This window comes from Bos indicus x Bos taurus, chromosome 22 (genome assembly GCF_003369695.1).
Source record: "Bos indicus x Bos taurus breed Angus x Brahman F1 hybrid chromosome 22, Bos_hybrid_MaternalHap_v2.0, whole genome shotgun sequence".
Taxonomy (NCBI): Eukaryota; Metazoa; Chordata; class Mammalia; order Artiodactyla; family Bovidae; genus Bos; species Bos indicus x Bos taurus.
The window spans coordinates 17,821,929-17,838,437 of record NC_040097.1 but is presented as its reverse complement, the minus strand read 5'-3'; the positions used below and the strand labels follow the sequence as shown (position 1 = coordinate 17,838,437).

Here is a 16,509-nt window from a genome sequence, read left to right as displayed (position 1 = left end):
TACAGAGTGGAGATGCTGCTGCTGCTAATAAGAAAGCTGGGGCCAGGATGCAGGCCTCTTGATTTCTGGTCCAAGTGACTTCTGCATGGACATTAAAAAGCTTATTTACAGAGTGGTTTAAGGTGGGAAGATGGTTACAGTGCAGTGATGGCTATACTTTGCTAACAAGATGAATAAAGCGATGTGTGTGTATGTGTTTCTCAACATAAACCCCGCTTGACTGGCCAAGAGACAACTGATTTCCCTATACAATAGCTGGCCCTCAATTAGACTTTTTAATTCAAATGAACAACCCCAAACCAACCCTCAACAAAGCACCAAGGACCCATATTTCCTTTCAGTGAATTTGGTAGTAAAAAGAGATTAGAATACCAGATCATCTTATCTGCCTCCTCAGAAACCTGTACGCAGGTCAAGAAGCAACAGTCAGAACCAGACCTGGAACAACAGACTGGTTCAAAATTGGGAAAGGAGTACATCAAGGCTGTAGATTGTCACTGTTTATTAAACTTCTATGCAGAGTACATCATGCGAAATGCCAGGCTGGATGAATCACAAGGTGGAATCAAGATTGCTGGGAGAAGTATCAACCTCAGATATACCAACCGCAGATGATACCACCCTAACGGCAGAAAGTGAAGAGGAGCTGAAAAGCCTCTTGATAATGGTGAAAGACGAGAATGAAAAAGCTGGCTGAAAACTCAACATTCAAAAAACGAAGATCATGACATCCAGACCCATCACTTCATGACAAATACATGGGGAAAACATGGCAACAGTGACAGATTTTATTTTCTTGGGCTCCAAAATCACTGCAGATGGTGACTGCAGCCATGAAGTTAAAAGATGATTGCGCCTTGGAAGGAAAGCTATGACCAACCCAAAGAGCATATTAAAAAGCAAAGATACCACTTTGCCCACAAAGGTTCATACAGTCAAAGCCATGGTTTTTCCAGCAGTCACATACAGATGTGAGAGTTGGACCATAAAGAAGGCTGAGAGCCAAAGAACTGATGCTTTCAAAACGTAGTGCTGGAGAAGACTCTTGAGAGTGCCTTGGACAGCAAGGAGATCAATCCAGTCAATCCTAAATTAAATCAATCCTGAATATCCATTAGAAGGACTGATGCTGAAGCTTGAGCTCCAATACTTTGGCCACCTGATGAGAAGAGTTGACTCACTGGAAAAGACCCTGATGCTGGGAAAGACTGAGGGCAGGAGGAGAAGGGGATGACAGAGGATGAGATGGTTGGATGGCATCATGGATTCAATAGACATGAGTCTGAGCAAACTCCAGGAGATAATGAAGGACAGGGAAGCCTGGCATACTGCAGTTCATGGGATCACAAAGAGTCGGACACAACTGAACGACTGAACAACAACAAAAACAGAAGGAAAGGAAGAAAAGGACCAGCAATCCCAGGCTGGGGTCCCAGAGAGGAGAGCAAGGAGCTGCTGATGTCCTGAGAGCTGCTGGTGAAAGGTTGTTGTTGAATCACGCGAATACACCGGGATTCTTGGCCCCCGGAGGAGAAGAATTCAATCCGGGGCCAGAGACGAGGCTTGATCGCTCAGAGCTTTTGTGTAATAAAGTTTTATTAAAGTATAAAGGAGATAGAGAAAGCTTCTGACATAGGCATCAGAAGGGGGCAGAAAGAGTACCCGCTTGCTAGTGTTAACAATGAAGTTATATACTCTCCAATGAATCCAAAGAATATCTGGAGGTTGTAAAGACCTCATCAGACCTACTCCCATAATTTACATTTTAAGATAACAGAATTAGCCAGAAGGTTTAATCCAAAGACTGTCCTTAGGCAGGATACATTATTGTTATATAATCCTAAGGAATGTGGAGAAAGAAAAAAAGTTTGTCCTTTCTTCCTCCTTAAGAATTCCAGAGCCCTCTCTCCTTGGGGACCCCTAGACTCCCTATCAACCTGCCTAGGAACTGACTCTCTCACTGGTCACCCACCCCCTGGGGAATGGGTGGCGTCAACGAGTCTCCTCTGACGAAACACCCACAGGCTCAGTCAGAGCAACAGGCAGGAAACGTGGCCTCGGTGGTTTCAGCCACACCTGAACACAGAACTCAGATCCTGCTGAAGGGAAGCTGGACAGTGACCACAGAAACTAAGGAGAGGTGCAGACAGTATCCACATTACAGGGGAAATGCCAGGAGCTGGAGGTGCACAGGGTGCCCTTGGGGGCCATGGGCCACACTGTAAGTTTTGGGAAACCTAGACAAGACTGCCCTGCTCTTTGGGGAACAGCTCAGTTAAGCTGACGTGGAGGAGGTGGCCTGGGTTTCCCTTTCCTGAGACACTTGGTGAGTCAGCACAGAGAAAAGACAAAGTTCTAAATTTCATGCAAAGGGGGAAATTAATCAGCACTTCTCTGAAAACAGCACCCAACCCTTATTGTTTCATCAGGACTGTGCCCTCTAAATAGTGGCAGCTACTTAAGTGTTTGGGTTCTGGCAGGAGTCTCTGACAGTTTTCTCACACTCCCATGCTCATCTCCTTTGGATTCCTGATTGTCTGGCATCCTGGGAGAGAGGGGAAAGATCAGGACAAGAGCAGCATGTAGAGAGGCACATGAGGAGGAGATATAGGGATCAGACAATGTTCCAGGGGCTGAGCAGCATTTTAATTGGGAAACATTCAGACACTAGACACTTGTACAATCATACAAATGTGCAACCCTAGGTAAGGCCCTTCTTGGGAGACTGCTCATGTATAAAATGAGAGGGTTCTCCTGGAACTCAATGAGTTTGGCACAGTTGCAGGATACAAAATTAATATGCAGAAACTGGTTACATTTCTGTATACTAATAAGAAACTATGAGAAAGAATGAAAATAAGAAAACAATTCCATTTACAATCATATCAAGAAGAATAAATCCAACTAAACAGGTAAAAGATCTGTACTCTAAAAACTCTAAGACACTAATGAAAGAAATTGAAGAAGACACAAACAGATGGAAATATATACTGTGTTCATGGACTGGAAGAATTAATATGGCTAAAATGACTGTACAGCCCAAGGCAATCTACAGATTCAGTGCAATCCCTATCACTAGCTTTTTTCACAGAGCTAGAACAAATAATTCTAAATTTTTATGGAAACAGAAAAGATCTTGAATAGTCAAAACAATCTTGAAAAAGAAAAGCTGGAAGTATCATGCTTCTGATTTCAAAGCACACTACAAAGGTACAATAATCGAAACAGCATGGTACTAGGACGTGCACAAGCACACACACAGAGCGTGAAGAAACGGAATAGAGCGCCCGGAAATGAGCCCACACTTCTATCAGCAATTAATCTATCAATACGACAAAGGAGGCAAGAATATACAATGGAGAAAAGACAACCTCTTCAATAAATTCCGGAAAATTAGACAGCTAAACGCAATAGAACCAAACTGGACTACTCTCTCACATCATATACAAAAATAAACTAAAAATGGATTAAAGACATAAATGGAAGACCTAAACCCATGAAATTCCTAGAAGAAAACACAGGTGGCAAACTCTTTGACATTGGTCTTACCAATGTTTTTTTGGATATGTCCCCTTGGGAAACACAAGAAGCAAAAACCAACCAATGGAACCTAATCAAACTTAAAAGCTTTTGCACAGCAAAGAAAACCATCAACAAAACAAAAAGACCACCTACTGAATCGGAGAACAGATTTGCAAACATTGTATCTGACAAGTGGTTAATATCCAAAATATACAAAGAACTCATACAACTAAATATCAAAAAACAAAAAACACTATTAAAAAATGGGCAGAATACTTGAATAGACATTTTTCCAAAGAAGACAGATCGCCAACAGGTACGTGAAAAGATGCTCAACATCAGTACTCATCAGGGAAATGCAAATCAAAACCACAGTGAAGTATCACCTCACACCCATCAGGATGGCTATCATCAAAAAGACCACAAATAAATAACAAGTTTTGGTGAAGATGCAGAGAAAAAGAACCCCTGTGCATTACTGATGAGAAGGTGACTTGAAACAGCCACTACGGCAAACCATACGGAGAGCCCTCAAAAACTTTATAAGCAGAAATACCACACGGTTATTCAATTTCACTCCTCGGTATTTACCAGAAGGAAAGGAAAACACTACCTAGAAAAAAACATACGCACCACCGTGTTCACTGTGGCATTATTTACAGAAGCTGAGATGTGGAAGCAACCTAAGTATCACAGTGGCATATTAATCAGTCACAAAAAAGAATGAAAGCTTGCCATTTGCAACAACATGGAGGGATACAGTTGATAACTATGTAATATCTTTTTATGGTGACATATGTAAGTAGACTCATCATGATGACTATTTTGACAGGTATAGAAACATCAAATCATAATGTTGTGTAACAGGAACTAGCACAGTAGTGCAGGTCAATTATTCTTCAAAAACGCACAGAAAAAGAGATCAGATTTGTGGTTACCAGAGGTAGGGCTGGAGGTAGGAGGATGGGGAATTGAATGAAGGTGGCCAAAAGGTATAAACTTCAGCTATAAGATAAATAAGTACTAGGAATGCAATACACAGCACGATAAATGTAACTAACTCTGTTGTACCTTATGCATGAAAGTTACTAAGAGAGTAAACTCTAAGAGTTCTTATCACACAGAAGCAATTTTTCTCTCCTACTTTAATCTGCATCTCTATGAGATGACGGATGGTCACTAAACTTACTGTGATCCTCATGTCACAATGTATTTAAGTCAAATCACTATGCTGTACACCTAAACATACCCAGTGCTGTATGTTAATTATATCTCAATAAAACTGGAAGGAAAACAACAAAAAACTTACATTAAAAAATAAATAAAACAAGAGGGTTAGTCTAGATGCATCTGCTCAAGGTCCCTGCTAGCTCTGATCCCCTGGCAACTCAAGGTATTTCTAGTACAAGCTCCCTGAGAACAAGGAGCACATTTTCCTCACACCTGTACCCCAACTCCCAGCCCCGCACCTAGCACATGGATGGCAGAGCAGAGAGTCAAGCGTACAGAATGGACAGCATCATCACATGTACAGTACACCGTGACGCTTGACCTCAGGAGGACACTAGCAGACACTGTCAGGAAACGACGTGGACAAACAAACCAGTGAACAGGCCTGAGCTGCAAGGGACTCGATAAAAGTCAACCCAGAGTCCATGGTGTGACAGTCCTGGAACAAGTGAGGAGAAGTAAGGTGAAGTAAGGTGAAATGAAAGCCAAGGGAGACCTGCTCTGAAAGAACACGAGTTGTCCTGGGAGCCCCAGGCCGGTGATGCTTTTTTTCCAATGAGCTCCAAGAAACAAGTGGGGTAAAAATGCAAGCCTTGTTCAGTTTCATAACTTACAGCAAATATGAGTTTGAAATAAACTTCCCCTTAGTGGGTTGCTTTCTATAAAGGCACTTTCTTACCCCTGCAGGCACTTTTACTAGAAGATGACAGGCATGTTCTCGTGCAAGGCTTCTCAAACTTTAATATGCATGCACACAACCTGGGGACCTTGTTAAAAACCACATCCTGATTCTAGGTTTGGGGTGGGGCATGAATGCTATATCCCTAACAAGCTCCCGATGGTGCCAGTGCGGCTGGTCAGAGGACCCATGAAGTGAGTAGCAATTTCCAACTGTGGTGTTCAAACTCAGCTGCATATTAGAATCTCTGGGGAGGGCGGGCTTACAAACTATGAACCCCATCCACAGAGATTCTGATTTGACTGGCATGAATGCAGTCTGGGCATTGGCATTTTTTTTAAAGCTCCCCAGGTGATTCCATTATGCAGAGAAGTTTCAGGCTTCCCTGGTAGACCGCAGTAGACACCGGTTCGATCCCTGATCCGGGAAGATTGCACAGGCCTAGGAGCAACAAAGTCCATGCACCGTAACTACTGAGCCTGTGCTCCAGAGCCTGGGAGCTGCGATTACTGAGTCCACGTACTACAACGACTGAGGCCCTCACGCCCTAGAGCCCGTGCCCGGAAACAAGACATGTTACCACAGTGAGAAGCCCGCACATCACAACCGAACAACGAAGACCCAGGATGGCCAACATTAATTAATTAATTAATTAAAAATAAGATAAAGAAAAGTTTCGTGCCTGATAAGTAGTCCTCTGTTTCCCTCTATCTGACACAAGAATAAAAGTGTCTCCTTCTAATTACTTCAAAAGGAGTGTTCTAAGGACCCAAAATGTAGTCTCTAAACAGTCTATTCTCTTAGCAAGGAAATCAGCTTATTAATGATACCCAGTGTTCCACTTAGACTCTCAGCATGGTTTAGCTTTAACAAATTGGCTGAATTCTAGTCACTGGTTTGGTTTTACAACAGCTTCTATTGGCCTGTTCAAGACCATGCCAGAGTGTATTAAACATTTAATCACTCATTCTGCTGACAATGGGCTTGCAGAACTGCTGCTGGCCGTGTGTGTGACTGGCACCCTTTCCCACTCAGGCCTCTGGCTGCTGCTCTGTCCAGGGAAGGTTTGGAAAGGAACCACCTGCTCCCTAGGCTTTGCTCACAGCAGGTTTCAGCAAGCAACTGGGAAGACACAGAAAGGCCCCTTCTGAATCACTATTGTGTTTAAAGTAATTCCCAGAAGAGCCAGGCATAATATATATTGTAAACACAAAAACAGGCAAATATAAATCAAACTGACATTACTGTACAGATCATTGTGGACTATTTACTCTCAGTTTTGTCAGGGAAGATAATAATGACAAGACTTTGTACACAGACAAGTTCCCTTCTGTATTTTTCTAAACAGGCATTAAAAACATTTTAGAATAATTTTTGTTTTATAGAGACATGGATGGACATAGAGTGTTGTCATACCAAGTGAAGTAAGTCAGAAAGAGAAAAATAAATATCGTATGTTAACACATATAAGTGTGTCTAGAAAAATGGTACAGATGAACCTATTTCCAAGGCAGGAACAGAGATGTAGACAAAGAGAATGGATATGTGGACACAGTGGGGGAAGGAGAAGGTGGGATGAGTTGGGAGATTAGGACTGACATATATGCACTACCATAAGGAAAACAGAGAGGTAGTAGGAAACTGCAATAAAATACAGCAGGCTCAGCTCAGCGCTCCGTGGTGACTTAGAGGGTGGGTTGGGGGTGGTGGTCAGCAGCTGAGGAGGGAGGGGATATACGTATACATAAAGCTGATTCACTTTATGGTACAGCAGAAATTAACACAACATTGTAAAGCAATTATCTTCCAGTTTAAAAATATGTTCTTCTTAGATATCTACAGTAAATTACAATCAGGTAAGTATTAGCAGATGAATAATGTCCTAGAACACATCTCCCCATCTGGAAGGAGAGCTTGTCCCACATATATTATCTCCGGCAAAGAAAAGTGCCTCTTTTGTCCCAGGAATGTAGCTGATAGATCCTTCTACTTACCAGTGTAGTTTGCAGAATAGTTGTTTGGATCTAGAAACTTCTTAACCAGCTCACAGTTAGACAAGATATGATTTGTGGTGATAACGTTGAGATAGTTCTGAAGACCTTTCTGCCTCTCAGCTATGAATTCACGATCCATGTTACCAATCAATTTTTTGGGAGGAAGAGGTAGACTTAGGCCTGCAATCTTTAATTAAAAAGAAAAAAGAAAAGTATTATACTCACGTCATCCCCAAATAAGACCGAACAGCAGAATCCCTGTGCCAACAGGTTTCGTTAGGTCTACAACATTTCAGGATACATCCTTATCAGTTGTATTGTAAAAATGTGAAAACCTGTGCATCTTAGAACTGATAAAATACTAAGTGTAGCACTTTAAGACTTAATTTTTTTAATGAAATTTACACATGAACATATTTTCCGAGAGTCAAATACTTTTGTTTATTACTGCTGGCAGTCCCATGATGCTCGCCCCCAACCACCCCAGCCGAAAGGTGACATATCCATTCCCCACTCCCCAAAGGTGGCCACATCTAACTCTTTCAGCTGATCTTTTGGAAGAAGTGACGGTTTACATTGTTATGCCTCGATTTTTCACTTTTAGGCATTATCTGCAAGTTTCTCATTATAGGAGATGAGGGTTAAGTTCTCTTTCACAACCTGATCTCATCCACACACATTCTAGACCTAATTCTTCCACCATCATGATGCTATCATTTAAATAAGTGCAGCATGCACACTTACATTAGGTAAATGATACAACTGAGCCAAAGAGCATGCTTGCTACTCCTCTCTGTCAACTTCTTTTTTCCTAGTTTTCTCTTCAACTCCAAACTCTCCATCTAAGCCTTTCTTCAACACACTGAGATACAAAGATGAATCAATGTCATCTTCTTGAAGAGCACTTTCCAGAACCCAGCAACCTGTTCCACGCAGGACAGGTGGTCCCTAGACCTGCGTCAAGACTGGCATCCCAGGACCTTCCTTCACCACCATGCTAGAGAAGCCTCTGTCCTTTCTCCTGCTAAACCCCATTTCCATATCCATGCCTGCCTTTATCTTAGGTAATCCCCTCACTTTTGGTGGAGATACCCTCTGTCAGCTTCCTAGAAAGGGAGAATTGTTTGAAACCTTGCACGTTAATAAAAAATGTCTTTATTTGGACAGGTCTCCTCTTTATTATGTAAATATTTCCAACTGTGCCTGCATTCTCCAGCCCAAAGAATGTTCAACCCTCTGCAGAGGGAAAAAACCCAGTTTCTCCACTGGAGAAGAGCAGGCATAAGTTGCTCAGATGGGGAGCTGTGGGGATCCAACTGTTTAAACATACTTTCAACTCCTGATTTTAGCTTGACCTCACCCCACGTTGGAGGTAGCACTTGGTGCTGTCAACCTTTTGGAGGTTCTGTGGTGAAAACTGGGACCCAGTGGGTTTATCCACCCTTACTGCCATCTCGTAATTCTGCCTTCCCATATCTGCTTAATTAGTTAGCTCTCATCCACTGGATTTTTAGTTTTTAATGTTTTTGTTATAATTTTCTCCTCTCCTATTTGTCCTTGAAGGGGTGTGTGTGTGTGTGTACATACACAAGATCAAATTTACTGTTGTTTTAGAGTGGCTTGGGGAGAAAAGAAAAAGAAATGCAGGTGTGCAATCTACTATCATTTTCCAGATCATTTAAAACTTTAAGTCTATTTTTTAAACGTAAAAAACAAAATATCCGATTGGTATCATAATTTAATGAGCAAAAAACTGCTTTCAAAGAGCGGTACTAGTCTACCCTTGTGCTGAGAGTGGTCCAAGTGGCATGTGTACGGATCGAGGGAAAGGTCTAAAACAGAAAGGCATCTTGAATTCAGACAAGCATGTCATCTAAATCATCCATGTGAGCAAACCTAACTGAGCCTGCTTCACTCCATTTTTTCAAACAATGAAGATCTTGAACTTGGCAATTAGGCAAGTTTGAACCTTGAACTTGAATTAGGCCTTGAACTTGAATTAGGCAAGATGAAAAGGTTGGCTGATAATTCTGAACTGCCTGTTTCTACAACATACTTATGAAAATATGTCAGAACACACTTAGAGTGAATTTTCAACCATGGCCAAATTCACTGCCAGATAAGACACTCAATTTCAGGCTGTTTTCCTCTCTCATACAATTACGTTTTATGGAATAGCAGTTTCTTTATTAACTAAATAGAAAAGCAAAGTTATGAAGAAAGCACATCACTCCTCTGGTACACATCCAAGTCAATTGTTTTATTATTATTTTTGTTCAGGAGCACTGCGTAATATAAGGGAATCAATGCTAATGTGTTATAATTGATTTATTTCTTTTAAAAACTCTTTTAATAAGTTGCAGGATATAATCTCATTTGCGTGTCTGTGTGCACTTATGTGTAAGCCCAGGCATATAGTTACATATACACGAAAAATGTCTAAAAGGACTTGCTCTACCTGCTTTAGAGCAGCTACCTCTGGGAGTGGGTACCATCAGCCAATATCAGCACATCTGCCTGCGTTACTCACTCAAGAGCAGACTCAGCTGAAGCCCAGGTTACTCAGAATGGAAAGTCACATCTGACAAGATCAGATTTAAACCCCAAAAGGGCTATTTTTTTCACTCACAGTGGGGATGTCAGAATGAATTAGACAAGCTATCTGTTTCAAACTTTGTGGCCTTTTTTACAAGCTTAAAAAAAATTATTATTATTTTTTAAGTCAAGCATCATTTCTTTTTAGGTAAACTAGACAGCATATTAAAAAGCAGAGACATTACTCTGCCAACAAAGGTCCATCTAGTCAAAGCTATGGTTTTTCCAGTAGTCATGTATGGACGTGACTATGGACTATAAAGAAAGCTGAGTGCCAAAGAACTGATGCTTTTGAACTGTGGTGTTGGAGAAGACTCTTGAGAGTCCCTTGAACTGCAAGGAGATCCAACCAGTCCATCCTAAAGGAGATCAGTCCTGGGTGTTCATTGGAAGGATTGATGCTGAAGCTGAAGCTCCAATACTCTGGCCACCTGATGTGAAGAACTGACTCACTAGAAAAGACCCTGATGCTGGGAAAGACTGAAGGCAGGAGGAGAAGGGGACGACAGAGAATGAGATAGTTGGATGGCACACCGACTCGATGGATATGAGTTTGAGCAAGCTCCAGGAGTTGGTGATGGACAGGGAAGCCTGGCATGCTGCAGTCCATGGGGTCACAAAGAATCAGACATGACTGAGTGACTGAACTGAACTGAACTGAAATGTACTGTTCTGCCCAGATACCTCATCAGCTCTTCCAAATCAGCAGGTGAAACAAAGACTTCTTCGCCAATAGCTGTGAGTAGAGTGTCTCTGCCATGTCAGTCTGCTAGGCACATGGCAGGTGTTTTTCTGCCCTGGTTTGGGTTCTCACAAGAAATTTTTATCCAAGTGTTGAAACTTTGCAATCTGAGTGTGATTTTAAAGTTTTGCCTTTGACAGGAGGCTAGCATTCAAGAGAAGTTAACTTTCTCTTTCAGCTTCTCCCAGAATTTCTCAAATGCTTACCCATCACAGAATATAAAGTTTAGAACTCCTGTGACTTGTTAGAAAGGAGGGTGAGAGAATACTAGCACACATATGATGAAGCCCCTCAGCCACTGACTTCCTAGACACCTCCACAGGGACGGCTTCAAGCAAAGGCACCTCATCATGACATTTTTTTAAAAAACTGTTCCCTTTTTAAAGTGCCCTTTGGATTCCATTCTTGAGTTCCCTGTATAAAGGAAAGAGAACAGTAAAGCCAGCAGAGAATCCCCAGAGTTCCTCTACTCGCAACACCTGCAGAGTGACAAAGCAAAGTGGTATTGACAGGCAAAGTGGGGTCTTGAGTCCGTAACCTGACTCTTGCTAGCCTAGCCAAAACTTCTAAACTCCATGGCAAACTCTATCAGTTTCAAGAAAACTAGCTTTTTTGTCTGGAGGAAAAAATCTTCTACCTCTTAATCAGCTAATGTCTCACTTCCGTTAATGATCTGCAAATTGCCTTGAACTCCATTCCAGCAAGTATTCCAAGGAGTGCTAAGTGCTCATCAGACCCTAATTTGTCCCCATTTCCCTCCAGTGTTCAGTAGAGCCTCTCCCATGTGAAAAATGGGCAGTGAAACCAAATCACAAAACATGTGTGCTATAAGAGACCTGAAAAGTCATGTGGTTCAGCCTCTTAGCTTCATAGGGAGACAGTAAGGACAGAGAGGAAGTACCAGAGCCCAGGCAGAGGCTGGGTCCCCGTCTCAAGCCTGAGGGTCCCCTACAGTTCTCATCACTGTAGCTCCTGCTGCTGTCTTTTCCCGTGTCTCATTCTATCTCCCTGTATGGTCATTGATTTGATGGTACCTTTAAAATAAGGTAGTGGTTTCTCTTCACTGTTATCACAAGATATATTCGCTATAAAAAATTGGGAAAATACAGCTCTTCTTCTGTTTTTCCACTTATATAACTTGCCCGTGCTTATTTGTACTGAACCTGGAAAGTACAGAATGGTACAAAGGACCAGGGGAAAAAAAAAACAACAGAACCCATAATCCTGCCACCTGGAGGTCCCCATTGTTAACATTCTGGCATACTTCCTCCCAACCATTTTTCCTAAACATTTCATGTAATTATTATATTGCATGTATACTTTTACACAGTGCTTTATTTCACTTAGATATGTTTTCTATTGGATTCAAACAACCCTGCATATGTGTATTATATTTCTCTTCCTTCAGCAGGAACTCATTTATCTGTCAGAAGGGTAATCAGAAACTGAAATTCATAGTCACAGTTTTATTTGTGGTTTTGGAGTCTTTTGGGTCTGTTTTATGGAGGTTGTTTTGAAATTATTTTGCTGCCAAAAAGTTGTATGTACTTTCTTCTGTCTGTTTACTTGGATCCAGGAAAACCTCCCACTGAAGTGCTGTCTGGCCATATCCTGCCCAACACAAGCCAACATCAATACATGTGGATATTTGCATTTGAAATAAGATGCACATTGAAAGTGCCCATTTTATAAGGGAACATTACACTGATGTAAAAATAAATTTCTATTATATTAAATAAGGCTGTAACTGAATAGTCATGGAGATTCAACTTTATATGTCCAAAGTAAGAACAAACAGGAGATAAGACTTTCCTTCCCACCCCATATTCGTGGGGTCTAGGCCCAGGCAGTTTCCATTTCAGAAGGATCTCTCTCAGGATTCTTACTCAGCCCTGGCTGAATAGCACTGCATAAAATCACGACCGTTTCTTTTAAAACCAGGCAAGGGTTCACTTGTGCATAAAGGTGAAAGCACATAGTAGGCCCAACATTAGCTCCCAGATGTTCATGCCACTTTGAGCACATGGAAATGTCTGGAGAGCCTTGTGGGGAAGATCCACTGCTGGAATAAACAGCATGTCAGTCAGTGGCTTACCTACAATAGTCATCAGAAGCCCAGTTTTTGTCTGAGTGGAAAGACTAGGCTCTTAAAATCCACAAGTGAAACCAATTAAAGCCATCTCTGAGAATCTGACCTCTGCCGATATTCTATCTGAATATTTAAACTGGTCACACTACAATTAAAATGGAGACAGACAACATGTGTGAAGAAGACCATACGTCAATGACATAAAGGTCTGCAGACACTCAGGCCAGTTCTACTGGATGGAGAACATGGCATTCAGCAGTGTTGTAAATAATGTGAAAGTCTGGACTCTACAAATGCTCTTTTTCCAAAGGCTGGTCAGTAAAAAATGGCCTTTTGATGGAAAGGCAGCATGACACTCCCTTCCAGCCCTCCATCCTCCTGCCCTCTGTGGACAGGATCAGAGATCACTCGGAATCAGTGATGAGACGGTGCACCTCCCGGGTGAGCTAGTCATGAGCTAGCAAGCCGGTTCAAGGGTTTATGCCACCATTCAAAGTTGAGATACAATAAAGGCCCGATGAAAGTGACAGTGGAACTGTTAGTCCCTCAGTCCTGTCTGACTCTTTGCGACCCCATGGACTGTGGCCCACCAGGCTCCTCTGTCGATGGAATTCTCCAGGCAAGAATACTGGAGTGAGTTGCCACTTCCTTCTCCAGGGGAACTTCCCGACCCAGGCATGGAACCCAGGTCTCCTGCATTACAGGCAGATCTTTCTTGAATCACGGCCTTAGCCACCAGGGAAGCCCCAGTGGGCTTCAATAATCCTGGCGCTTGAAGACCCGTCTGCCAGGTGAGGGTGTGGTAGTGCTGCCAGCACTGCCCCGGGGCCACACTTCTCTAGGACCCTGTGACACTAGCAGTGCCAGATGTGTTTCCAGCTCACCCCTCTTTCCATTATGGCCACCAAGTTACAAACATTTAACCAAAAAGATCTAGAACTACATACTTAAGGGAAAAAAGTTAATGCTAAAAAAGGCTGCCTCTCTAGTTACTGCTGAGTGCTGATCTGTACTGCTGACTATGTGGCCGAGTTTAAGAGAGTCTGAGAGTCCCCGCTCTCAGTGAACAATTCTATTATCCATCTAGGCATTTCTAACCTGTAAAAAGGAGATAACACACAGCATCCCATGATTGCAGTTAAGGACGCAGTCTGGCACAAAGGTAGCCGGCTGTACGGTGACTATTATAAATGACATTTATTCCCCAAGTTTATTTTTAGAGTCACACATCATCTGTCTGAAGTATGAGCTTATCTCCTTTGCTAGGGAAATCTAATAACTTCCTGTTCCTGACGTTGCCATTTCCAACCCATTTCTAAGATACCCCAAGCAATAAATGTGTGTCATTGGTGTTTTAGAATAATTACCTGCAAGCTGTTGTTCAGCAAATCAAAGTCACTGTATCTCCTAACAATCTGTAAGAAAGAAAACAGTGGTGTTTTGATTCAGCACAAACCATCAATTTTCATTTCCTTATTTAATACTTATTGGCATTCTAGAGTCAAGGCACTTGCATCAAGGGAGTCAAGGCACTTGCATTAAGGGTAGCAGGGCTTATACCTGGAGCCTAACTTGTTTCACTTGGCAGCCCCAGAAAACAGACCGAGCAGTGTCCCAGAGTTGGCTGGGCTGTGGGAAACTGGTTAAAGACAGCCAAACTCGCAAGATGCCAACAGGTAAGAGAGAAGGATGATGTTTTGAGGGTGAATAGCCCTTTAATTTTTTTTTTTTTCAATTACCTAGGCACCTAGTTAACTAGAAAGATGAGTTAATAATTTACCAAAAAAAAAAAAGAAGTTTAACTGAACATGAAAACAAAGTAAATGGATGTAGACAGTTGTGAAGCTATTCCATCTTTGCCCTGAATAAAACTGCCCTCTTTGAGACCACACCAGTTTAGAGACTGGATGCACCTGCTGGCACCACCCTTCACTAGTTCCCCTCCTGGCTAACGGTCCACACCCACTGTCCACACATTTTCTCTTAGTTATGTTGATGCCACTGATTATGCCACCGCAAATTACACTAGCTCTTCAGTCAGAGGGGAAGGAAGCTATTTGGCTTTCAAATAGCTTTTCTAATGTTTACTGATGATTTTCAAATATTAGTGTGCAGAAGAATTACTTGGAGATCATCGAGGACCCCACCCACCCAAAGGGAAACAAATTCAGGAGGTTAAGTATCTACATTTTTATTAAGTATTCCCCAGGCCTCTAAAGCACTGGATTTACAAGACTACATATAAGGTTGATTTTTCTCATAGGACACTGTCCTTGGGCCTGCTTGGCATACATATATATCAAAAAGTTAAACATGGGGTCATACCTAATAAGTGCAAGGGAGCAAAAGGTGGCACAGAGAATACTTGAATTCTAACCCTGTTCCATCATAAACTTCAGTGTGATCTTGGACTAGTTACTTGCCTTTTGAATGCAAAATGGGGCTAATGTGATGGCACAGAACTGGCTTTAACGGGCTAAGTGAATTAACGTGCTTGAGCCAGTGCCTAACAATAAATGCTCAGTTCACTTCAGTCGCTCAATTGTGTCTGACTCTTTGCGACCCCATGGACTGCAACACACCAGGTTTCCCTGTCCATCACCAACTCCAGGAGCTTGTTCAACCTCATGTCCATCAAGTCTGTGATGTTATAATTATTCCAACTAAAAGTAGTTAGAATTTTCAGGCCAATACAAGACTAAGTACCGGCCTTTGAGGTCAAAGACTTCTTAAGGTGAGAGGTAAGGTTCAAGCCGGGCTGTGAAGGACAAGGTAAGATTTTTGGAAAACGGAATACAAAGGTCATTATAATTACTACAACAGGAAAGAAATGGCTCCTGTATAGAATTCAGCCACTCTCTACAAGTCAACTGGGTTGGAAAGGACCTCTAGATCTATATAGCAAGTTCTCTTTCTCTGAGGCAGTCCATCAGGAAAGCAGGCCTTGGAGCTGTGAACAGACATCACCTGTGGTCAGTGAGGGACCTAGCACTAGAAACTGCCTATGACTAGATTTAAGAGTCCATGAAATGCAGCATCCGAACTGCACAATGACTAGGGCACTATCTCATCTTTCAAACTGGTGGACTGACTACTAACCTGCCCTACCCACACCATGGCTTCAGGGGAGGAGGCCTGAATTATTCAACACGAGGAACAAAACAAGTCAGTTGCCTACTCTGCTTACTCTGTGTCCAACTGGGGAACACATTCCTACTCTCTGTGGTAACATCTTACATGAATTAAACCAAACAACTGAGAACAGAAAAGCCTTTTGTAAGAGATGTCTTAGATCTAAAGTTTATAAAAGAAATATGATGTATATTTTTGTGTGTTTTAGTTTTTGCAGATTTTTAGATGATTCCAGGCCAGAATTTTGTTTAAATATTTTTCCTATGACCAAAAAAAAAAAAAAAAACAACTTACCTGCCAGCTATTTTCTACGGAAATTCCTCTTTGTACCCGAATGATATATTCCTAAAAAAGAAGGACAAAAATGTCTCTATTATAAAACCCAAATTAGGGGATCAAAAATATGATATGAAAGCATCAGAGTAAACTTCAGAAAAGATGACTAGAGACAGAGAGGGGCATAAAGATAAAAGGGTAATGTCATAGCAGGACACAGCAGTCTTGTGGCATGTGGGATCCCAGTTCC

The 16,509-nt window shown here is 41.9% G+C and overlaps 1 protein-coding gene across 10 annotated transcripts in view; it reads right to left on the bottom strand.

Moving 5' to 3' along the window:
* PXK (PX domain containing serine/threonine kinase like) overlaps window positions 1–16,509 on the bottom strand; it is an 81,667-nt gene that overhangs the window by 37,824 nt on the left and 27,334 nt on the right. For all 10 annotated transcript variants that reach the window (XM_027522864.1, XM_027522861.1, XM_027522863.1 and 7 more), the window contains exons 2-4: window positions 16,278–16,328; window positions 14,219–14,266; window positions 7,426–7,612 (exon numbers count right to left, since the gene is read on the bottom strand). In XM_027522864.1, coding sequence (XP_027378665.1) covers window positions 7,426–7,612; window positions 14,219–14,266; window positions 16,278–16,328 — 286 coding nt within the window. The remainder of the gene's footprint in view (window positions 1–7,425; window positions 7,613–14,218; window positions 14,267–16,277; window positions 16,329–16,509) is intronic.